This window comes from Benincasa hispida, chromosome 2 (assembly GCF_009727055.1).
Source record: "Benincasa hispida cultivar B227 chromosome 2, ASM972705v1, whole genome shotgun sequence".
Classification (NCBI taxonomy): Eukaryota; Viridiplantae; Streptophyta; class Magnoliopsida; order Cucurbitales; family Cucurbitaceae; genus Benincasa; species Benincasa hispida.
The window spans coordinates 9,525,512-9,543,521 of record NC_052350.1 but is presented as its reverse complement, the minus strand read 5'-3'; the positions used below and the strand labels follow the sequence as shown (position 1 = coordinate 9,543,521).

General features: G+C 36.5%; 2 protein-coding genes across 5 annotated transcripts; one reads left to right on the top strand and one right to left on the bottom strand.

The window, feature by feature from the left end:
- The first annotated feature begins 346 nt into the window (after positions 1 to 346).
- On the top strand, positions 347 to 5,626 carry LOC120071038. Of its 4 annotated transcripts, none has more exons than XM_039023028.1 (11): positions 347 to 477; positions 924 to 1,029; positions 1,154 to 1,307; positions 2,090 to 2,147; positions 2,229 to 2,359; positions 2,442 to 2,531; positions 2,604 to 2,693; positions 3,838 to 4,107; positions 4,202 to 4,383; positions 4,514 to 4,744; positions 5,309 to 5,626. In XM_039023028.1, exons 1-11 carry the CDS (start codon positions 380 to 382, stop codon positions 5,432 to 5,434), a joined length of 1,536 nt encoding a protein of 511 aa, XP_038878956.1. In that variant the 5' UTR covers positions 347 to 379; the 3' UTR covers positions 5,435 to 5,626. The 4 variants fall into 4 exon arrangements, with proteins under 4 accessions (XP_038878956.1, XP_038878955.1, XP_038878958.1 ...); XM_039023027.1 differs by having other exon boundaries at positions 1,151 to 1,307; XM_039023030.1 differs by having other exon boundaries at positions 357 to 477; positions 927 to 1,029.
- A 56-nt stretch (positions 5,627 to 5,682) lies between these two features.
- On the bottom strand, positions 5,683 to 16,664 carry LOC120071040 (FKBP12-interacting protein of 37 kDa). The gene is made up of 14 exons (XM_039023031.1): positions 16,458 to 16,664; positions 16,312 to 16,363; positions 16,163 to 16,224; positions 15,927 to 15,994; positions 15,783 to 15,819; positions 10,073 to 10,160; positions 9,910 to 9,974; positions 9,714 to 9,791; positions 8,983 to 9,030; positions 8,079 to 8,132; positions 7,061 to 7,222; positions 6,557 to 6,626; positions 6,064 to 6,119; positions 5,683 to 5,980 (listed from the first exon to the last, which is right to left on the bottom strand). Exons 1-14 carry the CDS (start codon positions 16,482 to 16,484, stop codon positions 5,807 to 5,809), a joined length of 1,041 nt encoding a protein of 346 aa, XP_038878959.1. The 5' UTR covers positions 16,485 to 16,664; the 3' UTR covers positions 5,683 to 5,806.
- Positions 16,665 to 18,010: the final 1,346 nt, after the last annotated feature.

Sequence of the window (18,010 nt, the reverse complement as noted above, 5' to 3'; positions counted from 1 at the left end):
AAGATATGACGATCACCATCTGTCCACAACCTACCCTTTCTTCTGTCTATATATCCCCTGCCCTATGACCTCTTCCTCTTCCTTTTTCTTTCTTCATTGCCATCCTCTTTTTTATTATTTCAAATTTATGAGAGAGAGTGAGAAAAAAAAAGATGGATTTGTAAATGGAAAGTTTATTTAGTGTGATATTAGATCTACTTTGGCCCATCTATGAAGAAACCTCTTATTAAAACCACGAAGAGTTCGAGCCCAATGGAGTGTTGGGCTTCGTAAGGGCCCACAGCTTCGGCCTATGCTAGCCACTAAGAGGCCCAAGACGGCCGGATTTTGCGCGGTATATGAAAACACTGCGGGGTTGGAAGAAAGGTTCCAAAATACAATGGAGGAGCGCGAGACACAGTTCGGTTCCGAGGAATTGCAGGACAGTACTTGCCCGTTCGTGTGGGATGAGAATTCTCAGCTGTACTTCCATTCCAGGTTTCTTTAACTATACTCTCATAAATTCATTTCGTTTTGCGGATTTTTCATCGCCAAATCAACCAACATTTGCGCAACAATCTTTTTGAGAAGGAAATTTGCTGTTTCTGAAGTTATAGATGATTCATACGAGCAATTCGTAATCTTATTGTTCTATAACTTGAAATCACGAGCAATTCGTAGTAATTTTGTCGATTTTCTTGTTTAATAGGTAGCGATTTGATGAACTGAATAAAAACATTTGTCATATATCAAACTGTTAGATGCTAAGTATACCGGTATCTTCACATAGTTTCTTTTATCATTTGCGAAATTTTATCCTACGGTTAGTCCGTTATTTCTTCCTGTGAAAGATCGTCGCCGAATTTCAATATTTCTGCTTCAATGTTGCCATTTCAACTACATTTTCTACTGAAATTGTTACTTACTTGCGTTACTTCCAACAGTAGTGGATTTTATCACGATCCTGCTGCCGGTTGGTATTATAGCAGTCGAGATGGTTCTTATTACAAATTCGAAAATGGAATCTATGTGCTTCTTCAGTCGAACGAGGTACCGTAGCTTTGTTGTTTATATGGTCATTACTTATTACCGCCTTTCATATTCTCTGCGATCTTCTTTCGTTTTGATTTGATATCACTCTAAGTAGTTTCTTTCTTTTTGAACATCGTAGCAGGGTGAAGAATGCAAGACGTATCTTGATAATCCTGTTAAAGGCGATTCATCTAGTCAAGTGTGTAATACTGGCAGCGAGGATCACTCTTTATTTGAGGCCACTGAAATTGACACTTCTAAATGCAAAGGAAGTGATGACGACGGGCTACCATTAGGTTAGTTATCAATGTACGTAAACGTTCTTCTGCCAATTACACTGCAGCTGCTTTGTTTTCAATTAGATATTAAGTTTGGCAGTTAACAAAGAGCTGCTGCTCATTCTTTTATTATTCTGTCAGATGGACCTATGGTTGATTACAGTGTCAAGTGAAGTTTCACATGTCTCGCTTGTTTGGACCAGTAACTTGTATACTTTGGATGACCGCTTAAATATACATCTTATATTGATCCAGACATTGTTATTTATAAAATGCTTCAGGCCGTTAGTTTCCAAATGTGAATGTTTAGTACCTTCCTTAAGCTGGATTTTTGGATCAGCTTTTACCTTCGTTAAATCCTGGATATATATTCTGTATTCAAATTGCATGTCAAGACATCATAGATCTCTTTATTTTGACTTGTGAATCAATATCACTGCTGTTGCGCCTACTACTTGCCAAGTTTATCTGATCTCAAATGGTAGGTATTCCTAAGTTTTTAATACTCCACTGCCATTTTCTGCAACACTGTTGGCTGTTTATGTTGTTGCTTCCATGACTATGCCTTCTGCAACATCTCTCTAGTTGGCTGTTTATGTTGTTGCTTCCATGACTATGCCTTCTGCAACATCTCTCTAGTTGGCTGTTTATGCACATTTAAGGACCCTCACTAAATGGATGAAGGATAATTATAACATATACTAAGGAAGCTTTATTTTTATAACAGCTCTTGATGCAGCCGATACTGTCTTTAGTACTTAACTAACAAATAATGTCCCGTTTATTTTTACTTTCAACAGGAGAAAAAGTGGAGGGTGTTGATGTTCATGACCACGAGAATCCTCCCACATCTTTATGGTATACTATATTTGGTTGAGATGTTAATTTTAGTTTGTAGCTGCTTTTTGTTCTCTTTCATATACATTTTCACTTTTTTAGGTTAGAAGATACGCTTATTGATCTTTTTTTGTCCGGCTATTCCAATTCAGAAGTCATAACCACTAATGACAGCATATCTCCCACATCATCAAGAACTAATGATGCTAATAACTTTCAGTCATCAAGTGATGGTGTGCTCAAACTCTTCTCTAGAAGTTGAGATGGCAATTTCTTGATTTTTATGAAAACAGAATGATTTTGGCTGTGGTTCAGGCTATGGCGATACTCATAGGATGGAAGGTGAATGGTTCCAAGATGAAAGTCATGAAATCTTGAATTCTAGCGAACAAGTATTAGATGGAGGTATAATTAGACTTCATTAGTTGAGAAAGTAATATCTACCGTAAAACTAAAATGACTTTGATTGTGGTTCAGGCTATGATGATCCTCTGAATATGGAAGGTGAATGGTTCCAAGAAGAAAATCATACCATATTGAATCCAAACGAAAGTGTATCAGATGGAGGTAATATAACTCTATGAATTGGCAACTTGGTCTCACTTTTGGGGTCAATTACTGTTTAAGTGTGCTAGTCTTAGGAGTCTGTTGCATGTGGCATTTTTCTTTTCATTGCATGACATTAAAATAATTGGCAACTTCAATCATGTTTCAAATGCACATTTACAAGTCTAAAAATCTGTTGTCAAGCATGAAGTTATTTATGATGCATTTAGTTATCAGTACATTTTGCAATTAGAGAATATCAAACAACATTCTTATAAGGATTTTAGAAAGATGCATGAATGATTCTTTTTACCATCAGCATCACGCATGTGATTTAATAGTGAAAATTTACGGTAGTTTTACAATTTTTAAATATATTTTATGTCATCATATAGTTCGTTCTTTTTCAATGTTTATGTACTTATGTACTATTAATTAAAACTTTACTTCTTATGTACTATTAATTAACATTTTAAACATCGTTTTTTCAATTATCAAACATTACTTGTTCATTATTGTTATGTTTATGATGAACATACATGATTAATATGTTTTTTATTAGCCGCACATAGGGAATACTATTTAAAAAGTTTAGCAATGATACAATATATATTTGTGGCTAAGGAATGAATTTTGATTCTTTCTTTCATCTCTCGACTTTGCTCTCACTTAGTACCAATTGTCCTTATAGAAATAAAACAATAAAATTGATCACAGAAAGTGACAGCCTAATGTCCAAAAAGGACCTATGACACAATAAGGCTTTCCAATTTCTAATAATCGTGGAAAGACTGTAACTAACTTTGTGAGTTGAACGTCACCAAAAAGTCATATGCTGTAAAAGTATAACAAAAGAATCCTCGATATGAAACTTATCTCTGAAGAGTCTAAGGTTCCTCTCCTTCCAAAATTTTCCAAAAATATGCTCTGCTGCTCTCATCCAGAGAACTTTAGCCTTGCCCTTCAAACTCATTACCAATTATCACACCTTTTGAAGTCTAGCTACCTGATTACGTTCTTGCTTCTTCCTACAGCCTACTTCTCTTGTCCTGTACGTAATCTCTTGCAAGACTTAGGAATATTACAAGATGTTCGGTCCCATAATATATTATTATTGAATATCTAGTTTTTCCCCTTCTCTCACTCTCCCTCTCTCTTTCTGAAGGTGTGTCCACGGATGAAGATAACTGGAAGGCCCAGTATGGTCAAGTCACTGATTATGTGGAAGCAATTCCCAAGCTCTCTGTTGTGGATATCTGGGACTGGTCGACGGTTTTAGAGTCCAGGACAGGGGGAAAGGGGAGGGTTATGAGGTTGGTTGGAAGACTGGTGAGGAAGTCTGGGAAGCTTCATCCTTCGTTGTCTTCAAATGGTGCTCTTTTTAAAACGGCTCCAATATGTGAAGTACATTTAGATTTGGTTCGAGTTACAACCGGTGAGAGAAATGCCGATCCGACATTAGCTCATTTCTAAATCCATGGCCATTCTCATTTTTTACCATGTTATGACCACCCGAAGTTTACTTTCAGGGAGAATCTACAAGTTACATAGTCCTAGTAAGAAGTGTTTGGCGACCATGTCAACTTTTAATTCATCCAACCCTACAAAAGATTGGGGTTTCCCCGATTTATTGGATAGGCCAATTGATCTTGTTAATAACGAAGTAAAAGTTGGAAGCACAGCCATTGTTAGCATGGCTGCGACTGGAAAGGTGAACTTTATAATTTGGCGGTCGATCCAGAATTCGTGTTTAAGTTAAAAAGCTTATAATTTTTTCTTGTTAATAATATGCTTGATTGTTCTACCTGAACTCCACTTATTTCCAAAATACCTTTGTACAGTCTCAGTGTTCAAACCAAAATCATTATAGAGATAGAGCGGCTGAGAGAAGAATCCTTCATGGTGGTTTCGGGGTTGGTCCTGGGCAGAAGAATTCAGCTATCGGTCATGGCAATTTTACATCATCATCCTCTTATGGCTATTCGGAGAGCACTGCAGCTGAAGCCTCTAATATTTCATTTGGAGCTGGTAGTCGTGGGCGAAAAATCTTGAAAAGCATGGGCTGGAAAGAGGTCTGTCAAAAAATCTATCCCCCTGGCTCTTTTCTGAAGTTGTTTGATTGATTCGTGTTTAAGTTCCAGGCATATTTGAATGTATGTTTGGGAGTGATTTTTACCCGACCAAAATCTTTTTTTTCATCTTAAAAATATTTTTAAAGAAAAATAATGTTTGGTAAATATTGAAATTGATTTGGGAAGAATCTTAAATTATTTCGAATTGGTTTTTCAATAATCAGTTTTTGTTGACTGAGAATCAGTCCCACTAAATCTCTCCATTTTGTTTTTCTCAAGTAAAATTTTTCACTTATGTATTTGGATTTTTTTGAATCACTCATGTTTGAGAGTGATTTTAAATGGTCAAAATCACTTATTTTTGAATCACAATGAAACATGTTGATTCAAAATCAATTTTGGTGATTTGAAAATTGTATTTAAAAATAGAAATTAATTTCGAATGATTAAATATATGTTTCGGATTGATTTTTACACATGATAAAAAAAAATTTAATAATTTCAAAATCATTTTCAAATATGTACAAATGGCTTAGTCTTATGACTGATTTGTAACCGTAACAGGGAGAGGGTCTTGGCAACAGCACGAAGGGCATGGTGGAACCACTTCAAGCTTTTGGAAACGTAGGAAATGCTGGATTAGGCTGGCCTCGGGGAATTAAAAAACTCGACATCAACTTCTCAATATAATCGAAAAGATGTCAAGGGACGTTTCTCCAGGTGTGTGATCCGAGTGAAGAAGCACAAAATTTGAATCGCAAGTCTCATTTAGCTTTGCATCCCATCCCACCCCTTTAGGTATGGTAAATGGTTCCTGTGTAGATTGTAGGGAAGGTTTTTGTCGACCTGCAGACTATATAAGCCTGGCCTGATTCCTATAAATTAAATCTCAAATTGTGACCGTTGCAAAGAAAATAGAGGTAAAATAAATAACGATAAGGAACTAAAATTTATCCTCATTTTCACCCGTAAGCAGAGCCGAGTTAAAATGAAATATAATATACATGAGGAAGACGTTGATTTGATTTGATGCAAAAATTTTAAAATCTGTATAATCTCAGCTCAGCTTTCAGCATCGGCAGAAATAATCATCTCGTCTTTGGGCTGCTGCTGCTTCTCGATCAGTGGTGAATCAGCTTTATCCTCCACTATTGGGCTCTTCGGCTGTTGTAAAGTTTCCTTCAAGATTTGGAGCTCCCGATCCTTCTCTGCTAGTTTCTCTTGCAAGACAATAACCTGAATTTTGCCAAGGAAAATAAAAACTGATAAATATATTAGTCACTATTTAAAAAGATGAAAAAAATAGGAATGATGAATACCAATTCATTTGATCTTTCAACGTCATTTGCTAGCCCTTCCATATGATTCTGTAAGGCTGCACAAGATTTGGTCGAAATTATTCATGAAAAAGGTCTCTAAAATTTCATCCATTAATTGATAAATACTCAGTTTCTACTTTCAACCAATATTCAAAAACAAAACTAAAATGTGAATTATAGAAAGTAAGTCTTGATTTGTAACCAGCTGGTTTTGGTTTTTTTATTTTTAGTTTTTGAAAATTGAGCTTATAAAAACCAAACTAAGTTTTCAAAAATAAAAATAAAAAAATAAAAATCAGCTTGTTTTTTGTTTTTAAAATTTGACTAAAAATTAAAATGTTTCTCGAACTACGGTAATTGGGGGAACAAACATAAATTTTAAATACATAAAACCATAAATAAATTGGTTATCGAACAAGCCTTCATAACTTGTAAAAAAAAAAAAAAAAAAACCAATGGGTACCAAACTCTATATTTTCTGAAAGATACTAACCTTCGTACTGAATTCTAAGTTCTGTATTTTGAGCTTTCTGCGAGGCTAACTTCATTCCTAACTCATGCATCTGCAGTTTCAGGTGAGGGGTGAAAGATCACAAACACATCAGACTTAAAATTTCAGGAGACCAGAACAAATGATAATCTATATATTTTTCCGATCAATTTCAAAGTTGTAACCCAACACGAAAAAGCTCCATTTGAAAAAAGAAATTGAGACCGAGGAACAAGAGAGGTGAATAAAAGATGTTGCATGTTTGGGAGTGATTTTAAAAGCCATATTCACTAAATAGTACTTTGAAATACACTTCTCATATCAAGATTGGTTTTGAATTATTACAATCATGTTTTAAAGTGATTTTAACTATTTTAGTATCACTTCCAAATATGCCTATAGAATTAGATCGTTCAAAAGTGAAAATAGGAATGTAAGGTGACAAGGTTGAAACAGTAAGATGAGTGATGCACAATGGCCATGAAGTGAATTAATGGCTATACGTACCTTTCCTTCAGCAGCTTGATTTCCTATCTCTTCATTTTCCTCTTGCAGAGTCCTGCATTTAGCCATCAGCATTTTACCCATCTTGCTAGATGGAGTAAAACTTACAGCGGCAATATTATCTTGCAGCTCCTTTACCTTTTTGTCTTTCTCTTCAACCAAATTCTGCATGTCAGGAGAATAATAACACTCATTCATGAAGCTTGATTACCAGTTTGTCATCACTCAGATTCAAAAGTTCAAAATTAATTGTATGTGCATATAATTAAAATATAATTGATGAGATGGCTAATCTTTGGAGCTGTAAATCAGATTATCCTGGATCTCAGGCCGTTGTTGGGATCCAACCCAGAATTTCATGTTTTCGGTGAACAATAGCCAATAAGTTAAGGTGTTTCTTGTTAAAATAACAGGTGAACCAGAAAACACCGAGACAGAAAAAGGTTTAGCACTCGGAACAAAATTCAGGAATCTTGCTCTATGTTTCAGACTAGAGATATAATTTCCACCAAGAACCATCCAAGATCATATTTACTCTTTGTTCACTAAGTGGAGTCTGTTTGAATAAGCAAGTTAGGATTTTGTGGAGGAATGTGGTTTGTGCTCTCTTCTGAGACCTTCGTTCAGATGAAATACACGTGTTTCAATTCTACAAAGCAGTAGCTTAAAATTTGGAATTTGGTGGTGCATGTTTCCTCCTGATGCCTCGGCTCCTTGGTCATCGTGCTTTTAGATTGAGGTCCTCTCTAGTAAATAGGGTAGGGGGATAGTTTTTCGCTTCCTTTCGTTTTGTCCTTGTACATTTTTCCATATTTCTGGAAGAAAGTCGGTTCCTTATGTGTGTGTGTGTGTGAACAGAACATGAAAATGCTAAGATCGTTAATACAAGAATATATGATGGTCAGACGTGTGGAAGATCCTTCTCCTAGTTAAGATTTTAGACCATCTCGCTTGAATAAAAAGATGCATGTAAGAGGGAGGTAACAAAGATATCAATTTTGGTAGTGCATGTGAAACAGACCTTAAGACGAGTAAATTCTTCATGTATTGCAGGATCTAACAATAATCTCCTTGCCTGTTGAAGTTAGTCGGAAGCAAATTAGTAAAACTTGGAGACTAGTAATTTCCTAACAAGTAGGCAAAAGATCTACATCTACAAACATAATGAAGCAATAATTGAAGTTCAAGCAAATTATATAAATGACACAAAAATAGATAACAGCTGTATTCATTTGAAGAGCTTCTCTCATATCCACCGGAAATTATTTTCTTAACAAAAGCATCATGTTCCAGACATGGATTGATAAACTTAAGATGTGTTTACAAATCTTCAAGAGGCAATTGATCTTCTAATCAAAATGGCCTTTTCTCCCTTTTCTTCTATTATAAGACTACAACTAAGGAATCAAGGGCTTACTGCTAGCACTATGCTTATGGCCCACCTCCACCTGCACCTCCAATAATTGCTGAAGAGGCTTTGACCCAAGGTCAGTGAGAGACAACGAAGGATTTTAATTATAGGGTTTTAAGCCTAGAGCTTGAATTTAGAAACTTGGGAAGGATCTCCAAACACTTGAGCCCTTCTTACCAGGTTCACGTTAGGATAGTCAAAATGGTTAGTTGCCCTCTCCTTGCATTAAGGAGATTTACCATTAAGACTAAAATTGCCGGTTCCATAGCTTAGCAACAAAAGATATAAGACCAAGAACAACCACATGACATATTCTGATCAATCGACTAAATGTAGCAAAGATAAACAAATCAATATCTTGATTTGAACCTTAATATTATAGAAGTTAAAACTGAAAGGAAAAACCATATTAGAAAAGGCTGTGAAAGTACATGAAGACGATAAATTATGCTATATTGTTCTCATCTCAACTAACTCACTTCTACAAAAATAATAATAATTGAAGTTTCGTTACCTGCATTGATGGTGGCTTCAGCTGTGCTTTCAAGTCCCGGACTGCAGCCTAGATATATTAGCAAGATTAGAGAAGCATGATCTAAATAATTGAAAATGAAATGGAAAATAAAGAGTTCCATAAATCATTCAAAAGAAAATTGTGAAACAAAATGCAAGTGGAAGGGCAATAAAGATGAAAACGTCTGCATTGCACAAATCACAAAAAGTAGCAGATTCGTAAGCAAGCAATTACAGAGTTAGCAGTTCTCTTCTTGATTAAGCCTAGCATCTTGTCCTGGATGCGGATAAAGAAGCTTTGAGGAATCATGTTCGATTGTTGTTTGCTTTATGTGGAAGTGTCACACATAAATTAAGGTTTCAAGTTCAAATCTAATTAACGACCCTACCACCAAAGGTGATCGTTCGTCCTCTGAGTCATTCTCGCAAACAAAGAAAAAAAGAGATGGAATTAATTCAAGCCAGCAAAGGACTAAGGTAGGGGACGAGAAAGGTAAAGAGAAGGGGCCGTCGTTGGTGCGTAACAGAGCTTTCCTATCGACGATCTTTCTCGGTGCATAAGCGAGGCTTAGCGGTCAGTCCTATAAGCTAACAAATAGTGAAAATCATGCACAACAAACAAAATATATTCCATTCTTATCATCTGAATACCTCACGACTCACATCTTTCATAGTAGAAACAAATAAGATTATTTATCATTAAGTCTAAAAGGAAAGATATGCAGAACTTGCCTTCAACTCTGCAATCTCCTGCTCTCGTTTTGCAAGAGTAACAATAAAAGCAGCTTCCTTCTTCTTTGCCTTTTCTAGCTGAAGGATGAAACACATAATTCATTTAGCATAACAAAATACCAGTCCTAAATGTAAAGCATCATTATGTTACAAAAGAGAATCTACAAAACCAAACACGGAAAAATAATCAGCAAACCTGGTCTCTCAGAGACTCCTCTGAGGACTTCAGGGATTGAAGAAAACTGACCACATATTTAGGTTCTACACAAAAATTTCAATTGTTTCAAGGACGAGAAGTTCATATCGGATGACAAAAAATAAAAATAAAAATAAAAAATTGCAGAGTTCAATAGGCTAACCAGGGGAAGTCCCAGAAGGAATGAAATTCTCATTCTGAAATGAAGAAGTCCACTTCTGAATCTCAGACTTAGCAGTTTCAAGCTCTGTCTGAAACCAAGGTCAATCCAGTAAGCAATTAAACTATGTATACGAGCATCCTTGAATTTTTTTATAGGAAATACTTCTATAAATAGCAAGTAGCTATCCAAACTCAATGTGAGAATAGTAGTAGGCTACAGATCAGGGTGATTGCAACAAGAGCATGAAACTAAAAATATGTGAATATCCATAATATGCAAATATTCAATTACTTCATTATGTTCAAGACAATGGTATGACTACATGTTGCCATCAGCTTTGACTCTAGAGCCCTCACTGAGGATTGATAAATTACAACAGCACAGCTTTCTTCAGCTATGAATAAAAATTTGATGGATTACAGGCATCTTACATAACTTTTTCCGGAATTTACTTGGACAATAACCAAGAGCCATGGCTAGTTTACAATTTTTATTATGACATCAGATTCGAGCAGGATTTTGATAGGAATCAAATATAGAGATTCTAATTAAGAAACAAAAATTTTCCCAAAGGGATTACGACACTATCTTCCTCTTCACTCTTGGGAGAATATCCCAGACAAGACATACTACAAACATAAGAACATCCCCTTATTACATAACCATATAAATAACTATGATAAACTATAAGTAACTGCCTAATCCACTTGTCGTTAATCATCTTTGGTGCCACTGGATGATGCTTCATCAGCCATAACTAACTCCTTGCCTTCCCCTCTTGTGCCCTTCCTAGTGTATGTAAATATTATAGGTGGCCTAAATCAGAAGATTGAGGAACTGTTGGTTGAACAACATGAGCAGATCCAATCATCTTCTTAAGTTGAGAAACATGTGACACTGGATGAATGCTAGTCCCATCAGGCAAGGATAACCTGTAAGCAAGCTGCCCCACTCGTGCTTGTATCTGATAGGGACCAAAATACTTAGGAGACAGCTTTGCATACCGTCTATGGGCCAATGAAGTTTGTCGATACGGCTGAAGGTTAAGGAACACCCAATCTCCAACAGCATATTCCACTTCATGACGCTTCTGATCCACAAACTTCTTCATTTTATCATGAGCTACATGCAAATGATCCTTAAGAATGCCTAAGGTAAAATTGCGTTCCTTCAGTTGTTGATCTAAAGTAGAATTTGGCATTGGTGAATCACCATAATAGGCCAATGGTGGAGGAACACGGCCATAGACTGCCTGAAAAGGGGTTAAACCAGTAGACCTACGACTGGTTGTGTTATACCAATATTCAGCCCAATGCAACCATTTAACCCACTTCTTTGGACAAAAGTCGGCCATAGACCTCAGTTTGTCCATCTGATTGTGGATGATAGGCCGAGCTGTGATTTAATTTCATACCAGCTGCTCCAAACATCTCTTGCCAAAAGTGCCTCCTCATGAAGATTTGTCACGATCTGAAACAATCGATTTAGGATACCCATGAAGACGAACGACTTCCTTCACAAAGACATCAGCCACAGTTTTAGCAGTAAAGGGATGTTTCAGACCCAAGAAGTGACTATACTTACTCAATCTGTCCACCACAACAAGGATTGCATCAAATACATTGGCCTTGGGTAATCCTTCAATGAAATCCATTGATATGTCATCCCAGATTACTTCAGGAATACCTAAGCGTAATAGCAACCCAGTCAGACTCATAGCCAATGTTTTATTCTATTGGCAAACCAAACATTCCTCCACAAACGTTTTTATATCACAATTCATCCCCTCCCAATACAATTCACCAATCAGCCTCTTGTAGGTTCTGAAGAAACCAGAATGACCACTGAAAACAGAGGCATGATAAATATGAAGCACGGAAAGAATTAAACTAGAAGTACAGGATAAAACTGAAAGACCTTTGTACTTAAGAACTCCTTGATGCAAAGTAAACCACGGCACACTACATTCATCTTCGTGCAATTATTGTATAATGGCACTCAACTTGGGATCCTTTGCTACCTCATTTCACACCACCTGAACAATTTTGGAGAGTTGGGACGGAAAAATGGGCTAGATGCACAATTGGATGTACTCGGGATAGGGCATCAGTAACCTTGTTCTCAATTCCAGGCTTGTACCAAACCTCAAAATCATACCCAAGCAGTTTAGAAATCCATTTTTGGTACTGAGGTTGTATAACTCATCGATCAGTTCGTACAATAAACTTGCATCCCAACAAATAAGGCTACCATTGTTGAACAACCAACACTACAGCCTATTCATGATCATAAATGGGTTTAGCTTGCTCCCGTAGATATAGAGCGTGACTAAAAAAATGCAACCGAGCTTCTGTTTTGAGTCAGAAACACTCCAATTCCATGATCAGAAGCATCAATCTCTATTTCAAAAGGTTGTGAGAAATCAGGCAAGGCTAAAAAACTGGAAGTATCACCATGGCATTCTTCAATTTTTAAAAGCTTCTCGAGTTATGTGTCCAATCAAACATTCCATGCTTCAATAGATTGCTTAAGGGAGTAGCCAGACTGAAATAATTTTGTACAAAGTGTCGATAGTACCCGGTCAATCCCAAAAAATGACGAACCTCCTTTACCTTAGTAGGAGTTGGCCATTCAAGCATTGCTCTTATCTTCTCCGGATCAGCTTCCACACCATTGCCAAGAATTATATGGCCGACAACTCTTCCACGAGCAAATTGGCATGTCTACCGATTAGCATACAAACTGTTGTTGCGCAGAGCGGTGAATACGAGCCTCAAGTGCATCAAATGCTCCTCCAAACTACAGCTGTAAACCAAAATAAACTTACAGAGATAGGGACGACACCTTATTCATCAAGGCTTGAAAAGTAGCTGGGCGTTGGTTAACCCAAAAGGCATGACAAGAAATTCATAATGTCCCTCATGAGTCCTGAAAGTTGTTTTCTCTACGTCATTCAGATGCATAAGGATCTGATGATAATCAGACGTGAGATCAATCTTGGAAAACAATACCGAACCGTACAACTAATCAAACAATTCTTCTACCACCGGAATAGGAAATTTATCAGGGAAAGTAACATTATTCAAAGCCTTCTAATCAACACAAAATCGTCATCCCCATCCTTCTCTTTAACTAGAAAAACAGGGTTGGAATAAGGGCTCACGCTGAGCCTGAAGATTCCCAAGTCCAACATCTCTTAAACCAACTTCTCCATCTCATTCTTCTAATGATAAACATATCTATAAGGCCAGACATTGACCGGAGATGAACCAGGCCAATTGAAGACATCATTGAATTCATTTAAAACATCCAATGTCGATTTTGTAATGGTGTAGACCTCTTCGATTCCGTACCACTCCGTCAACAACCCTCGCCCTTCCATTGCATGACATTCGATCAAATAGCCTTGATCGATCGGCTCCCAGAATTTAATCAGCTGTTTAAAGCTAATTAGCGCCTTCATACAACTCGAATCACCTTTCAAAATGATTTCATTAGGCCCTTTGTTTATCGTCATTGTCAGATTACACCAATCAACCCCAGTGACCCCAGCATGAATAACCACTGCATACTAAGAATGACATCAACTCCTCCCATTTCCAATGGTAAGAAATCCTCGCAGATGCACAGAGCACCCAATTTCAATTCAACATTCGCACATACACCCTTACCCCTTAACTACCTTTCCAGAGGGCACAACTAGTAGTGTCTATCATAGGTAACCGCAACAAATCCACCGTCTTCTGAGATATAAAATGATGAGTCGCACTGTAGTCAATTAACACAATGACACTTTCAAAACCGATTACTCCTCAGATCTTCATTGTACTCGGATTAGTAAGACTCAACATTGAATTCACTAATGGATTAGCCACCGGTTCAACATTCGATTCCATTGCCGCTTGTTGTAATTCAACGGGCCCACAAAGTTCTTCCCCATCCCCAAACACTTCCACCAATCTTCGGAATAATCACTAACCAGAAGATTGGTGACAAGCAAATCAACATCATCAAAACATAAACTTTCTCACAGTGAGCGTCCGACAAGCATTGTGTGGGTCCATTGCAACGGGAACTGTAGTGGAAACGCCACGAAGAGTAATCGTCCGCATCGAAACACCGCCAGTTGATTGTCATACCATCCTTCGCAATCAGAGGAATACTTGGTGTAATAGCCGGTGGAATACGAGATTGGGCCTTGGGGTCACAAACATTGGAAAGGCTTGAATCAAGGCAAGTCAATTCACAATATTCAACTAATTGGGCCAATTTCATCATATGTGATAGCCCAATAGGATCCCAACATTCCACCTCAACCTTAATCCAAGGAAACAACCCATTCATGAAAGTGTTCTCGAGGACCTCTTCGAGAAGTTGTGGGAGCGAAGCAACCAAGCAATCAAATCGACTCCGATATTCCTCAACGGTGGATTCCTGTTTAATGGCAAGAAATTTCCCACACACGGTTCCTTGTTTGGGAGAATGAAAACATTCAAGTAATCGAAGTCGCAATTCGTTCCAACTGGAAAACGGCTGGCGTTCTTCATTTGCTCGATACCAATCCAATGTTGCCGCTTCAAAACTAATAATGGCTACTGTCATTTTCTCAGAGTCAAAGAGATTATGGATGTGAAATCAATCAGTCCTGAATAACCAAGAATCTGGATCTAAACCATTAAACACCGGCATTTCAACTTTTTTAAGTTTACTACGATCAACGGTTCCATCGCTGACATCCTATCACACTCTACTACAACAGTAGCGTTTGGCATTGTATTGACCGTTCCAACACTGGGCAAGCATCCAACCACTGCAAATCCGTCCAATAGCAATCGAGGCATGATCAAGGCCAATAAAATTTTCCGCATTTCCTCTTAAGCCTGTTGCTACTTAGTCAAAAGTTGTTGCATATCCTCTGAAGCCCGATGCTATTTATCGGTTGGAACCGTCAAGCATTCCACACTCTTTGCCAAGGAAGTAAGAGTATCATCCATTAACCTTGATTTCTTCAATTTCCCAATTGGTAGCGTCCATTCGTTCTTCCAATTTCTTCTGCACCATCTTACTCAAATGCCGCAGGTTGTGGGCTTTGATACCAATATGATAGGAATCAAATATAGAGATTCTTATTAAGAAACAAAGATTTTCCCAAAGGGATTACAACACTATCTTCTTCTTCACTCTTGAGAGAAGATCCTAGACAAAACATACTAAGAACATAAGAACATCCCCTTATTACATACCATATAAATAACTATGATAAAATTATAAGTAACTGCCTTCACGTAACAGCCTTATACTAACTGCCTAATCCACTTGTCGTTAATCATCTTTGGTGCCACTGGATGATGCTTCGTCAGCCATAACTAACTCCTTGCCTTTCCCTTTTGTGCCCTTCCTAGTGATGTAAATATTATTGGTGGCCTAAAAGATTTTCTATATTTATTGAATAGAATTTAACGTGAATAGATCTCTCTAAATAAGCATATACTACTCTATCATTTTAGGTTAAGTTGTAAAACGTGAAGGAGTTGAATATTAAATTAGTAAAATGCGGAATATCAGGAACTGAATGGCAAAGTAACAGAAGTTCCAATATTAGATTCGTAGGCCTCTAATATAAAGATCCAAATGATCAACGAGTCTCCATAAGCTACAAATAAAAAGGCAAAGAAGAACGAGGATGTGAAAAGATAAACAACAAACATACCCGGCATGTTGAAAGTGTATCCTCGCAACTTTCAAGACTGCACGCAAAGTTTGAGAATATATAATTTTACATAAGGAACTCGAAGGCTCAGTGCATCTCAACATTGCGCAGGGAAGATATGTCTAACATTTAATAATACAATACCTCTCACGAAGAGACAGAATCATTCTAGTCGCTACACCTGGAGCAGTTTCTTCTGCTTTAGAGTTAGCCTACATTGAAGCAATTAGAGTAAAATAAACAAAGTGAAGCTTGAAGCAATAATTTGTGCTCAAAACACACACATATTAAAAAAAAATTTAAAAAAATTTAAAAAAAAAAAAAAAAGGAAGAAGAAGAAGAAGAAGAAAGTAAATCGGGTAGATAAAAGGTAGAAATACCTTTTTAGAACCAAAGAAGTCGTCCTCGTCATCTTCAAGATCGCCAAAACCTCTCTTATTTCCTACATTTTCCATTAACATAGCATTAAATCAGTAAACACAGGCCAATCTCGCCCCAAAGATTCATTTCAAATAATGCGAAACTATGCCTGAATGCCTGTTGTTGTGCGTTCCAGTGAAATCGCCTCCAAAATCATCATCCTGAAAAAAAAAATGAAGAAATCAAAGCGATGCTCTGAGAAACAAATCGCGTAAAAAGCATACAGAACAGTGAGGATAAGAAGGGAAGACTAACATCATCGAGGTGAGCGTGCGACGCCATGAAATGCAAACCCTAAGAAACTGAGCTTCTCGCCAGAAACTGCAACCAAGAAGAAACGCAATAGATCACTGCCGACGATGGCGAGGGAAGCTAGTTGAGAGAATTAAATCCAAAAAGAAGAGCGATGTCGAATTCACAGACACATATTTCATGAATCATTCGGCTTTACTGTCGAACGGCGGATTCATCTGAGACTGTTTTCCTTCCATCTCTCTTTGCAAAGGCCAGGTATTGGCCCAATAAGGCCCAAAATCTTTTAACAAGCCCAGTTAAGAAAGTTAAACGGCCCAATGAAACATTGAGCCCATAAGCCCATGTCCAACTTCCATCATAAGGAAAATTCACTTATAGTATTAATTACACTTTCATTTAGAAAAATAATAAACTGCGAAATTATTTCGAATTATAGTAAATACAGTATAATTAAATTTGGTGGCTATAGATTTGATAATAAACATAATTTGACTTTACAAAAAAAAAAAAAAAAAAAAGTTGATTTGAATCTTGAATTTTGATCAAATCTTTATTTTCAAATATGAATTTACCTAATTATTTCGTTTTGTTCACATATTTTTGTGTATTTTAGATTTTATTTTCAAATATCAAACAATCTCAATTTATCTAAATATTTTTCCGTTTTCCCTTCTTTTGACATATTTTTACGTTTTCTGATTTATATCACTTTATTTTATTTGTTTTGCTTTTTTTTATATCTATAATAGTTTGAACTTTTTAAATACTTATTTTTATTGAAATTTCAATTTTTTTCTAGTTGATTATCATATTTTTGTTGTTTCTTCCAATCGATTTGAAATAAGCTTCATAATTTTTGCTATGTCAGAATCAATCCTAATATTTTATTGTTTTTTCTTGTTTCCAAATAAGCATCCATAAACTTTTGTTATTCTTGCCCTGGTTTTTCAACCACCAAGTTTTTTTTTTTTTAATCATGAGTGGGATGATACCTTGTAGAGAACACGGTTGATTTCTCTTAAATAGGTTTGGAGAACAATGAAGCTCAGTTGAAGAAGGTGTTTTTTTTTATATATAATGGAGGTCTACGGGTAATCAAGAATCCTAACTTCATATTCGATATCCTTCACCCTGACTTTAAAAATCTTGTCGGTGCTAATACTGCTATGGACCGTCCTTAGGTTCGAAATTTCGTTCAAAATACCCATAACCCACAATTTTGTTTAGATTTTGTATGTCACATTTATGTGTTGTATGATTGTACCTCCTTGTGTTTATATATGATCTCAATGCTTTAGATTATGAAAAGTTTCGGGGAGGGGGAATTTAAGGAGAGGAATTAAATGTAAATAATTTTTTCTATCGACCAATGTTACTTGCAATTGAGGGTTTCTTTAGATTTGGAGTTTGAATGAGGTTTTGTGTTTGAATCTTGAAGAATTACATTGTAATGAGTTCTTTTATGATCTCAATTGCCAAATATTTTTGGTGTTATTAGATCAGTCATTCATTTTGAAATGTTTGCATCACACTTTAGTTTATCAGAATGTTAG

What these genes read in the sequence shown, in the direction of transcription:
- LOC120071038 (XM_039023027.1), top strand. Translation starts at nt 380, where the DNA reads ATGGAGGAGCGCGAGACACAGTTCGGTTCCGAGGAATTGCAGGACAGT. An exon ending in TGCTTCTTCAGTCGAACGAG is followed by an intron (nt 1,030 to 1,150) that starts GTACCGTAGCTT and finishes TGAACATCGTAG; the next exon opens with CAGGGTGAAGAATGCAAGAC. An exon ending in TTTGGTTCGAGTTACAACCG is followed by an intron (nt 4,108 to 4,201) that starts GTGAGAGAAATG and finishes GTTTACTTTCAG; the next exon opens with GGAGAATCTACAAGTTACAT.
- LOC120071040 (XM_039023031.1), bottom strand. Translation starts at nt 16,484, where the DNA reads ATGGCGTCGCACGCTCACCTCGATGAT. An exon ending in GCACAACAACAGGCATTCAG is followed by an intron (nt 16,225 to 16,311) that starts GCATAGTTTCGC and finishes TGGAAAATGTAG; the next exon opens with GAAATAAGAGAGGTTTTGGC. An exon ending in AGGAGATTGCAGAGTTGAAG is followed by an intron (nt 9,031 to 9,713) that starts GCAAGTTCTGCA and finishes TAATATATCTAG; the next exon opens with GCTGCAGTCCGGGACTTGAA.